Source organism: Eriocheir sinensis, chromosome 13 (assembly GCF_024679095.1).
Source record: "Eriocheir sinensis breed Jianghai 21 chromosome 13, ASM2467909v1, whole genome shotgun sequence".
NCBI classification, from domain to species: Eukaryota; Metazoa; Arthropoda; class Malacostraca; order Decapoda; family Varunidae; genus Eriocheir; species Eriocheir sinensis.
Genome location: NC_066521.1, coordinates 14126634 through 14139100, shown reverse-complemented (window position 1 = coordinate 14139100; position 12467 = coordinate 14126634). Strand labels below are relative to the sequence as shown.

Below are 12467 nucleotides of genomic sequence, written 5' to 3'. Positions count from 1 at the left end.
GTTGCGTAAGAAGACAGCCACTTTGAGCAATATATCGCGTTATTTACTTTTTGCGTCGTAAATTATGCGATTCCAAGACGATATTCTGGTGCTTTATATACCAAGAATGAGTCTTTAGCAACCCAATCTTGCATACTGTGATGCCATATTCTTCCAAATATAGAAAGCCGAACAGTATTGGGGGCGCCATGTGAGGCTTCAAGTGGTGCAATAAGTCCACTAATATCGAGTTTTGTATTTCACTGTGTTGCGGCTGAGCCATTGTAAAAGAGTGTGAGGCTTGTGTTGTCCGCGGAGGAGACGATCGGAAGTATTTGTTTACAAACACTGGAATGTAAACAAAGGGGCCGCCCGTCGCGCGTGTGTTGCGCCGCGCGGGGCATTGTGGGCGCGGCGGCGGTGTGTTGTGGTGCGCACGCGGGCTGGCTGTGTGGCCGTGTCGCCATCTTCACCGGCTCGCAGGTCCCCACACGATGTCGAGGGGGCCCGACCAGCATGCCTGGGCCCTACTAGCCCTTCAGAAGTCGGCGCCGGCCTCCCCGCACCGCGTCCCCGCCTGGGCCCCCGACAGGAAGGGCACCCCCATCGCCAGGCTCGAAGGCAAGGAATTCGAATACATGGTGCGTCAGAGTCGGGTGGTGATCGGCCGCAACTCCAGCAAGGGCGACGTGGACGTGAACATGGGCCACAACAGCTTTATTTCGCGTCGTCACATTGAGATATACTTCGAGACGCCGCACTTCTACATGATCTGCAACGGCAAGAATGGCGTGTTCGTGGACGGTGTGTTCCAACGCAAGGGCGCGCCTCCCCTCCAGCTTCCCAGACAGTAAGTACCTCGTCATTTCCCTTATTCACCTCTTATTATGAGTGAATTTAGCGTTTTTGAGGATACATATGGTCTAGAAATGGGTGAGTCCATAAGTTTGGGGCTAAGCAGGGGAGGAGAGAGCCAAGCGGGAGTGTCAGTAACTTCCCCAGGCACAAGTACCGCTTCATTTGGCCTATGTACCTCAGTTTATGGGTGAATTTGGTGCTTTTGAGGATGCAGTGTCTAGAAATGAGTAAATTCTTAAGTTTGGGGCAGAGCGGGGGAGGAAGGCGGTATGCGGGGTGTCAGAAGCGTCCCAGACATTACGTACTTCATCGTTCGTCTTATTTACATCTTAATACGAGTGAATCTGGTGCTTCTAGGGGCACGTTGTGTCTAGATATGGATAAATTCTTAAGTCTGGGGCAGAGCGTGAGAGCTGTGAGGCAAGCGGGGGTGTCAATAGCTTATGTAAACATAGTGTGCAGCGCCGCAGGAAGGTTTGTTTTGATTACGGTGAGGCAAGTGTCAGCCCTCCCGTGGCCTCTCGGCGCCCCCATGGCGGCCCATAGGCGAGGTGATCGGTGCTCAACGCGTTTGCGATAGTGTTTGGGAAGGTCATTTTAGTGTTTTAATGAAGGTCAAAATTGTTACGATGTGGGGTTGGTGACTGCTCCCGGGGTGCGGTTACCGATTAATCAATTGTTGTTCAAGGCAAAGTGTAGCATTTGAGTTCAGTTTAAGGTGGATGATGTTATACTTGAGTGATAGTTTATGGTGCTTTAGGTGAAAATATATAGGAGGGCTAATTAACAATTGATTAAAATAACTCAAAGGGTTATTTGAAGGGAGTTGAACTCAAAGGGTGACAAAAATGTATAGCTAAGTTAGATGAAGTGTAATTTGGTGTCAGAATTGTCATTGAAGCTGACTTTAAAGTGTAATATGAAAATTAAATCAATTTTGCCATACACTAACATGGAATTTGATTTGACTTCATTTCAGTAATTGGTGCTTTCAACCAGTAATGGATTGTGTGGTCAAATTAGATAATGCCTGTATTTTTATATATTGGGGGTGAGAATTACTATGAAACCACCAGGAATACATATTATTTTGCCATGATTAGGGGTTACAAATACTTACGTATTTGCTTGTTGTTAGTGATCCGAAGGGAAGGCTACTAAAAGGTTCCCAAAATATGTGGAGAAATGCATTATGCCATTATTCATTTGATAGTGGATATGAAGGCCTACTTTGTTTAGATCTTTTATGGCCTTAAAACACAATGCAATACAAGTATAATAATGAAGATGTAAATTCATTAAATCACCACTTATCGATTAGTCACAACCCACTGACTTACTCCCTACAACCTACTGAAAGGAAGTTTTGGCCAATTCATGCTCATCTAATTAGAGAAAAATAGATTTTTCTAGTCATAGTTGATTTACATCTTTTAAGGGGCTATGGTGTTTTGACTGCCATTTATTTGTTATCGTATTATTTGCTAGTTTTGTTCATTTGCTGCCTAATTTATATTTCATATTCAAAAACCTTGTGCTGATGTTGCTACTGTATTTTGCAGTTTCCTAAGATTTTAATCGACTCTGAAAGCCTTAGATTTCCATGAGTTGACATTGCAGTCTGAGAAGATTAGTTCCTGGAATAGCTTTGTTTGCAAGTTAGATTTCTCAGTGTGGATGGCAACAGTGTTGATTTTGTGAATCAATCCAAGAAAGAGGCATTACTAGATATTGTAAGCCAGTATGACATGCCATTTCTTTTCCTTCTTCCTTTGTATCACAAACTTAATTCTGAAAGGAATGTCTGAATATTTTTTAGATGATAATTTTCTCCATTATTCATACTCTGCGCATACTGTTCTTTTGAGTGAGGATAACTTTTCAGTGAGCGTAAATCACATTCCTCTTACTTAGTAAAACTTGAGGATTACACTCGATTTAAGATATTGGACCGGGGCACCATTGAACCTTTGCACTGCAATTCTGCAATTTCCTAACTAACATGACCCCATTTAAACCTAAGAGTAACCTGTCACCATTAAAATAGTAACCTATCATCATTTTGGATTGAAAATGGTTATTGCATGACAATTCTAACTATAAAATCTATTGGAAATAATTGCATCAGTCACTGGAGAGTTAGGTGTGATTCTGGAGTAATATCCTCACTTCTCCAATGATGGTTCCCATCTCACAGTTGTTTTGCACACACACACACACACACACACACACACACACACACACACACACACACACACACGCCAGAAGGACCGGGGTTCGATTCCCCGGCCGGGTGAAGATAAGTTGGGTTTATCTTCTTTCACGTGTAGCCCCTGTTCACCTAGCAGTGAGTAGGTACGTGATGTCAGGCAAGGAGTTGTGACCTCGTTGTCGGGGTGTGTTGTGTGTGAGTGGTCTTAGCCCTACCCAAAGATCGGTACTATAAGCACTGTGCTTCTCCGTAGGGGAACGGCTGGCTGTCTCGAGAGAGACCCGCAGCAGACCAAGAGGTGAATTACACACACACACACGCAAGATGAAGCACCTGCTTTGTTCACATCATTTCTCCATTGTAGGTTATGAAATATCATTCTTGATGGTTATCAACTTTCTCAGCTAGTCTATACTTCTGAATGTGTTGAGTATTAAAGGAAGGCGCAGAGTTTTTAAGGCATATTGTTTTTTCTAACATCAATTTATTGAAAAATGAAGTTTGGACCAGATCTTTTGAAGACATAATTCTAGCATCGGTGTATTGAAAAATGGTGTGAGACAGACTGGCTTGGGAGTAGCTTGAGTATGGTCAGAGCCACAGATGCATACTTATTATCTTATCAGTCAGGAATCAGCACTTCATATATTCTTTCATTGCAGCGTAAAGTTTTTCTGTTGTAGAATTGTTGACTTAGTAACAGAGGGCCTTGACTTGTCCTAGTGTGTAGGGTTCAAGGAAACATGTACGTGATCAGGAGGCTGTGCTCGCACATATGTGTAGTGTATAACAAAGTGTAATTTGATGTTTTGAGGACAATAATTTCAGTGTTGTGTTTTTGAAATTGTTAACGGGTTACAGGTTTGAATCATATATGAAGAATACTAACTAAATTAGAAGGTCTTTTCTTGTTTGAAGTATTGTCTTGCTCTGTGTAAACAAAGCTTTTCCCTTACCTTTGACCAGTCCATTTTGTTTCCCTTTTGGTGGGATTAAAAAGTTGGAGGAAAGAGTATAAGCCTTCCATTGAGTTGTTCTCTCTCGGTCCGGCCATTATAGCCAGACACTTTTTAGCAAGGTATGTGTGTACCAAGGGGCAGGGAGGTTGCATTGATTCAGTGCTTCCAGGAAAGTGAACCCAGAAGGCAGCGCTATATTTGACCAGGATTTATATTAGGTCAGGAAGGAACGGTACTGGCTTGAATCTTTTTGTCTGTATTTTTATCAATAGGTTAACTGAATATCTGCCTGTTTAGTTGATCAAGCAGAGTTCCTTATGTCATGTGTTTTATATTACACCATGAAAATTAAGATTACAATCTTCAACAGAACTTTTATGTGTGCAATACAAGCATCTTGAGGTTGTAGGCTGATTGCTTACAACTCGGGCTCTTATATTCACCCTTAGTAGTTATCAGTTTATTTTAATCTTTGACATTGATCTTCTGGACAAGAGTGTCAGTGCTTTATTATATTCAATACCTTTAGATTAGGGATCTGATATGTATTTATTCTCCAAGTGATTGTCAGACTGATGTTTATAGTAAATGCCAAAGGAATCCACTGCATACCATCACATGGAGAGTATCGTGACATCAGCATCAGTGGGGATATAGATCAAATCTTCACATTAGTGTTCTCCGGAAGCAATATTCATACTTGTCATTTGTTAAAACGTACTCATATGAATTATTTCAGTTCATTTTCCTCCAATTTCCTGGTATTATTGTTATGACCTGACCTAAGTGTATGTCGACTGAGTCTCCTCCTAACAAAATCAGATACATCCTCCCCTCACTCCCCTTCCCTCATTACTCCTGTTGTTAGGTGTCCCCATCATGTAATATCGCTAATGGTCTTCCCTCTTAACTCTCTCCCCTTCGTTTCCTCTCTCCTTTCCGAAGTGTTGTTGTGTCAGGTCATCTCATCAAGTAAATAGGAGGGTCTCTGTGTATTTGTTTTTTATGTTTTCTATTGTCACTGATGTAATAAAAATAGTATAAAGGGGCGTGTCAGGAGGGCACAGTGGGTAAGAGTTTTTGGGATCCATAAAAGAATTTCTCTATGTCCATCCCTCCAGATACATTTAAGGTTTCTGAGCTCAAGCGTTGTCAGTATTTTCTTGTATCGACACCTCTCCATCTAATATTTGCCTCTCTTCTGGCCACTTCAATTTTTTTTTATAGGAGCAGGACCTAACAGACTTTTTGTTTTGTTTTGTTTTCCCCTTGAGCTGCTTCCTTTGCTGTAAAAAAAAAGTGGGGGGGGTAAAAAATTGGTAGTAGTGTAGTTTATAGTTTAGGATTTTCATTCGTCACCTAACAAACATCATCTTCACTCTACTTCCTTCCCAATACTCCACCAAATGCATGCTAAGGTTTCTGGCCACAAATTGTCTTTTCCCCCATGACTGTCTCCTCACCTTTCCACCGCCTCTGTTCCACACCTTCATAGCACATTCAGGCCCCGTTCATATCAGGAAAACTATGGTATTGTGTTAATATATTCCATCAAATTAGACTTGTTAATTGGCTCATATTGACATTCCACTTACTCTCTTCCACCTTTCCAGTTGTGCACTTTTTCTCAAGCACAAATATCAATGCCCAGGTCCAATAAGGTTTCGGAACACACATCAAGATCCAGTGTTACTAAGAATAAAGGGATATATATTAGGGACGTAGCTAGGCTTTTCGGTTGTCCCATAAGAAACAGTGTCATTCTCACTCCACCTCCTTCTCCTCTCCCCGACAGATGCACGCTAAGGTTTCCAAGCACAAACATCAAGATCCAGTTCCAGTCTCTCGTGGATGACCTGGACCCGCCCCCCGCCCGGGTCCCGTCACCGCCCAAGAGGAAGATACAGCCCCTCAAAATCAACATTCCCGAACAGGATGCCACTTTTGGCTCCCCGTTCCCCTCCCCAACGGGCACCATTAGGTAAGTACAAGCTTCCTCTTCTCTTTTCCCCTTACCTGTATACTCTCTAATTGCTGTCTTCTATATGATTCTTAATTCTGTCTTCTAATTCTATGTGATTCTTAATGCTGTTTTCTAATTCAATATATTTTTTACTACATATGAAGAGTAACTTAATACCAACTTATATTATTTTTTCAACCCATGAATAGTAACTTAAAATCAACGTATAATTTTCTGGGGGGGACTTTTCTTCCCTATTACCTATGCGTCATTCATATTGTAACCTGAAGTTTTTTTATGTATGAATTTTTCCACATAACTGTACTTTTTATCTTATTGCCTTTGATTCTTGTATATATATGACTTTTTTTCCCTGTGTTATCTACTGCATTTGCCACCTTGTTTTGTGTGCTGGACGATGCCTTTCATCATCCATGTGTTTCGTTGAAGTGTTTATGGCATACAACATATTGGAAAACATCATTGAATACTTACACCTGTTTGATCATCTTATACACATGTAGGGAATTTTGAGAAGGATCACCAAATATTTACATCCATTTCAATACAAAAACATCGACTTATACCCCTTGCTGGACCTTGGAACTTGATACCGTAGGTGTTTGTGTAGCTGGCGTTCAAGGAGGAGAGCACGCAGTAGGAAAATAATAATAAGTCTCCTACTCTGCATAAAATTTCGTTAATTGTTTACTACTTCACCGCATAATATGTCATTGTTTCTTACTCTGCATAAAATGTCACTCCCCTCATCCCTGCAAGGTGGTGGTGAGGTTGGTTAGGTCGGTGCGCAAGTTTCCCGTTCCCTGCCAGCTGTGAGGGTGTGCCAGGTGGAGGGGACTGGTGCTTGTGCTGGGGATTGAGCGCAGCGTGTTGTTAATATTCAAAGTTCAGTGCGGTGTTGTTACCTTAGCGAGGCAGTTTTGGGGTTTTTATACCTTGCTCGCTCTTTTCCCTATCATGATTTCTTTATCCTTATTATTAGTAGTATTGTCTATTATTGTTTTATTATTTATTATCATTATTATTAGTAGTAGTAGCAGTCTGTTATCACTGTATCTGTTATTTATTTGTTATGAAGATTGGTTACACAAGGACAGGTAAAGGTGAATTTTGGGGGCATTTCAGGCATCTAAAGTTAATTAATGAGTCATAAGAACTATTTTAAGGGGGAAGTTGAAAAAAAAAGGCCATTCATAAATTAGTTGTGCAGTTTTTAAGGAGTCTTCGTTATGTCAGCCAGTGGTCAGTCAACTCTCTAGAATTCATTATGGCTTAAGATGCTCAGCTAAGGCAAGTTATCATCTTAGTGTCAAAGGAAAAGGTATTGCACAACCCCGCTGCTTGTCACTGAGGGAGGCACACAGACAGACAGACAAACAGGATGTCCACGTGTTTGTCAGTTTGGCGGCCCATGGAAGGTCTCTCTCTCTCTCTCTCTCTCTCTCTCTCTCTCTCTCTCTCTCTCTCTCTCTCTCTCTCTCTCTCTCTCTCTCTCTCTCTCTCTCTCTCTCTCATGCCTACCTACGCACACACACACACACACAGGGGACAATTAATACGTTCAAGGGATAGCGTTTCATGTTGTGACTGAAGCCATGTGTGTGTGTGTGTGTGTGTGTGTGTGTGTGTGTGTGTGTGTGTGTGTGTTCGTACTGAAATGTTTATCTTAAGCCGTTCCGTTTATCCTTTTATCAATATTTGTTTATTCATCTGTTAGCCCAACGCGATATATTGTTATCATTTAAACCCGGATATAAACAAACATAAAAGCATGGTGCTACAGGAAGGAATACAATATGAGAGACGTCTGAGATAAGCAATGATAAGTGTAAGAAGAAATATTAAGCTGAAAAGACAGTTATTGCAGTGGAGGGATAGGATAGGTACCGGTACGTGAAAATCAAGAGAGGTATACCAGACAGACCTTAGCTTACCTGAGTCTACCTGTGCTTTGTGAGGTGTGGATGCTTGTTAAGGGATACCTGGAGGCGTGTGAGTGATTGAATATACCTCCACTACACCTTGACGACACCTGCCTACACACCTCCTTCTCCTAATCCTTGTCCCTTATGTTGTGCAGTTCTGGAAAGGGTGTGAGGGGGTGTTGTATCGTTGATAGGTAAACAAGTTGTGTAGATAGACAGATAAGTAGATACGATTGTTTCTTTGTGAAGATGCGAAGGTTATTGAAGGTTTCTTTGATGCTTTGACTTGTGTGTTGAGATAGGATGGGTAATGGGTATTGTATTATGTTCTGTTATTAAGTTGTTGTTAGGAAGGGACGGAGATAAGGAGGGGTGGGTGATAATACTGGAGAGGATGGAAAACGATGTAGAGATATTCTATGAGATAAAACGTTCTCAGTGTTAAGGCAATAAATAGAAAAAGGGGTCAGTACTATTTTTAAGGGTTCCAAAGAGAGAGAGAGAGAGAGAGAGAGAGAGAGAGATCCGGTTAGGTAGAAGAGTAGGCACACGTTCGATCATAAATTATCCTTAAAAGAGTCAATAGATAAATTATATACTTAAAAAAAACATGTTATTATACGTTTACTTACCTGCTAATCAGTACTCGTGTTCACCTGTTATATATTTATTTATTTTTATTTATTTATTTTTCTTCCTTGGCGTATGTTCCCCGTTGATCCGTTAGTTTGTTTGCTTGTTACTTAAAGCATTTTTTCAAGCAGTGATTTTTTTCGTTTCAAGCAGGGTTTTTTTTTTTTTTTCGATTTTTTTTTCATTGCAAGCAGTTAGTTGTTGTTTTCGTTAACGTTTTTATTTTATTATTTATTTTTCAAGAACAAGCCATACGAGTCTACAAGAATCATAATAATAAGCAACAATACATGTAAAAAAAAAAATAGAGAAGAGAGAGTATTTCACAACAATCTTCAGTAGCAAAATGTGTCCGTGTGACCGAATGAATGAATGAGTGAGTGAATGGGGTTATAGCAATAGAGCGCGGGTCAAAGGTTGCTGGTAGAAGGAACACGTATACTAGAATGAAAAAGTAGTATATATAGTGAAAAGGATGCGAACCGGTTGTATTGGGAGGAAAGGTCATGGAGTATACCGAAGTAGTAGTAGTAGTAGTAGGAGGAGGAGGAGAAGGATAGTGACTAGCAGTGTGTGAAGCGTTTCAAAATGTGCGTGTGCGTGTGAGAGAGAGAGAGAGAGAGAGAGAGAGAGAGAGAGAAGGGGGGATGCTCAGGCGTCTCTCATGACCCCAGATTATAAAATGTGTGTGTGTGTTTTACGACTTCTTTGGCGGCTTGCACAGGGTTCATTCTTCTGTTTATGCATGTATGTATTCACCATGTATGCCTTTGACGTGTGTGTGTGTGTGTGTGTGATAACGAAAGCGTGTCCATTATCATTATTATTATTGTTATTGTTCTTATTGTGTTCCGCCTAATTTATGCTCAGCTTCGTAACAAGTATTCATTATTTTCAATGTTTCCCAGTGTATACTTGCATGTGCTACTTGGTGTGGGAAACAGGTGATAATGATGATTAGTGGAAGAGGAGGAGTTGGGAGGGAAGGGAGGGAGGTAGGGGAAAGGAGGAGGAGGGATGGTGCATGGGAGGGGTTAGAGTGGAGATAAGTGCTGGAGAGAGCTGGTGGTGTTTGGGTATGATGGTGATGACGATGATGGTAATAACAATAAAGGATAGAGGGAGGGATGACTTCGCGTTGGTATTTGCGGTGGTGATGGAAGTTGTTGCTATCGGTGATGTGAACGAGCGCTATCAGACGTTTGCCGTGGTGGTGGTGGGAACGACACCAACATCATCACCATCACCACCATCACCAGCACCACAAACATCACCACCACCAACACAGCCACGTCCCACCACCACCTTCATCACCACACCCATGTCAGGGAAAGCAAAGCAAGGGCACACACACACAAACACACACGTACGCTGTCAGACAATCGTTCCGAGAGAGAGAGAGAGAGAGAGAGAGAGAGAGAGAGAGAGAGAGAGAGAGAGAGAGAGAGAGAGAGACTTAGATCACCCTGTCTCACGCCTCCCTTGACAAGTCTCATGATTAATGTACACACACACACACACACACACACACACACACACACACACACACACACGTTATGGATCCTGAAATCTCCCTTCTCCTCCCCTCCCTTCCCTCACATCCTCCCACTCCTCCTCCATCCCCTCCTCTTCCCTTACCTTCCCCTTCCCTCTCTCTTCCTCTACGTAGCAAATCGTCTTTTTTTATGATGGTTTGTTGTTACCCGCGTTGTTGTCGTCGTTGTTTTCCTTGAAAGTGAAGTATAAATAAAATGTATATCTTATCTTTCTCTTATCAAGTTACACGAGTATTGTTGTTTTGTTTTACGTAAAGAGTCAGATGAGAGGGAGAACACACACACACACACACACACACACACACACGTAAATGGAAAGTCAGGGGCGGGGACGGCCAAAACAAACCAAAACAAAGATTAAGATGTTTAAAATACTTAAAATACCTCTCGTAGGCATCAACTCCTGCGATGTAAAGAACCGGTTTTATGTACAGACGTTCGTGTGTGTGTGTGTGTGTGTGTGTGTGTGTGTGTGTGTGTGTGTGTGTGTGGTGAACGTGCGAGCCAGCCAGTCAGACAGGTGTTGTAGGAGGAGAAAAAAAAGCAAGACGAAAAATGCTTACAGTTAAATGAAAGTGAAATAAATAAATCTAATAAGGAAAGACTAATGAATAAAGTACAAAGGGAGTTAAGATAATGTGGCGGGATAATGCAGTGCTCACGGCCAGAAAACAAGACGCGGAAAAGGAAAAGTTGAGTGAAATGAAAGAAGGAACAACAACCAAATGCCATACCTGGTGGGTTTCACAACACCTGCCCGCTGTTACCTGGCCTTACCTGCCGCATATTGTATTCGGTGACGTCACGAGAGAGAGAGAGAGAGAGAGAGAGAGAGAGAGAGAGAGAGAGAGAGAGAGCATAGTTATTGGCGGTAGAAATTAGATATTGTTGGCATTATTATTGTTGGTATTATTATATTGTTACTGTTATTGTTATCATTTCCACGGCTATTACCGCAACTACTAATACTTTTACTACCACCATTTTATCATTATCATCATTACTTTTCGTTATATCCCTTTTAAAGATGGTAGGCTATTTAACCACACAGCTCTCAACTAATATAATATCCACAACTCTGTAAAACCACAAACATCTTTATCCTCGTTCACTTTAATCTCCTTTTCACTTTACATTCCCCCTCACTTACCACCCTTTATGGCTTCAACTTCACCCCACAGAACCTGCCGCAGTAGCCAGGCTGAATTACATAGGCTCGGTAGGCCGCGTGGGGGCTTGATTAAAGGTGGGATGAATAGGCCGGCAGGTAGGCAGGTGAAGGGGAGGGAGGGCGGCAGGTAAAAATGGTGAGAGTCGTGAATACATAGCTTCAGGTAAAGTGGCACGTGGGAAGGGGAGAGCTGTGTGAGGAAGAGAAATAATTAATATCTGTATTGGGGAAAGGAAGGTGGAAAAAGACCGGTTTGTTGAGAGTGAGCATACCGTTTACTTTTCCTATTAAAACGTCGGGGTAACGCGTCAATTTATCTTCGTTTGTAAAAGGTGATTATTTTGTTGACGTTTTATTTTGGTATACGAATAGGAGAGGTCTTATGGCCAGTTCGACAGTCCAACACCGAGTCATTGTTAGCGCCCAAACCAAACTATATTCTCCACAGTGATCCGTTATTTCTACTCAATACCACATACTAATAAAGAGATTACCTGTGTGGTTTCCTAAAATTTCCTTCTTTTTTTATATCAACGCCAAACACTAGGGCTACAAGGAGTTTTGGTCGTGTTTTGTGTTTGGTTGGGGAGCTTACAAACGTAGTGTATTGAACTGTAAAACTGGCCCTTAGTTATGGTAGTATTAGCGGTGGTAGTGGTGATTATGTTTGTATACCACTTGTTAAACGCTTTCGGTTCCCTCATCAACTATTTTTAAAGGCTACAGAGGAGATTAGTCGGGTTCTTCTGAGGGCTACTTTATGTCCCTGGTACAGCAGATGGGTCAAACTACCATCAGGGTCATAAAACTACAGCTGGAAATGCCCACAACTCTTACCAAAGCCTTGTCAAATATGTGTCGTTGGGCCCAGAAATGGTTAAAAATACGACCCCTAATTAAGCCCGTAATTTTAAACATATCGCTACCTCAGTTCGTATGTTTGAAAGGCCTCTCGTAGAAGTTGCCAGGCTCTCCATAGACTTGTTTTGTGATACCGGCATGGAGGTAGAATTGGAGTCGACATCAGCCTAATTCAGTGTCATTTTAACGGCCAGGTGTCAGGTGTTGTCAGGTCAGGCTCCCTCTTAATGGGCTCAGCCAGGCTCGCCCACCCCTACCTTTTGCCCATAAATTTGACAGTTCGTCGGCTTCACCTCAATGAATGGGATTAGCGGGCCGTGTCGACTCCA

The 12467-nt window shown here is 41.9% G+C and overlaps 1 protein-coding gene across 6 annotated transcripts in view; it reads left to right on the top strand.

Annotated features, from left to right (window-relative positions):
• Positions 1-12467, top strand: part of LOC126998039 (forkhead box protein K1-like) — a 50642-nt gene continuing 38175 nt past the window's right edge. For all 6 annotated transcript variants that reach the window (XR_007752606.1, XM_050859340.1, XM_050859341.1 and 3 more), the window contains exons 1-2: positions 1-829; positions 5804-5989. Coding sequence is in view for 5 of the 6 variants with exons in the window: in XM_050859340.1 (XP_050715297.1) it covers positions 474-829; positions 5804-5989 (542 nt within the window). In the remaining variant the exon portion in view is untranslated. The remainder of the gene's footprint in view (positions 830-5803; positions 5990-12467) is intronic.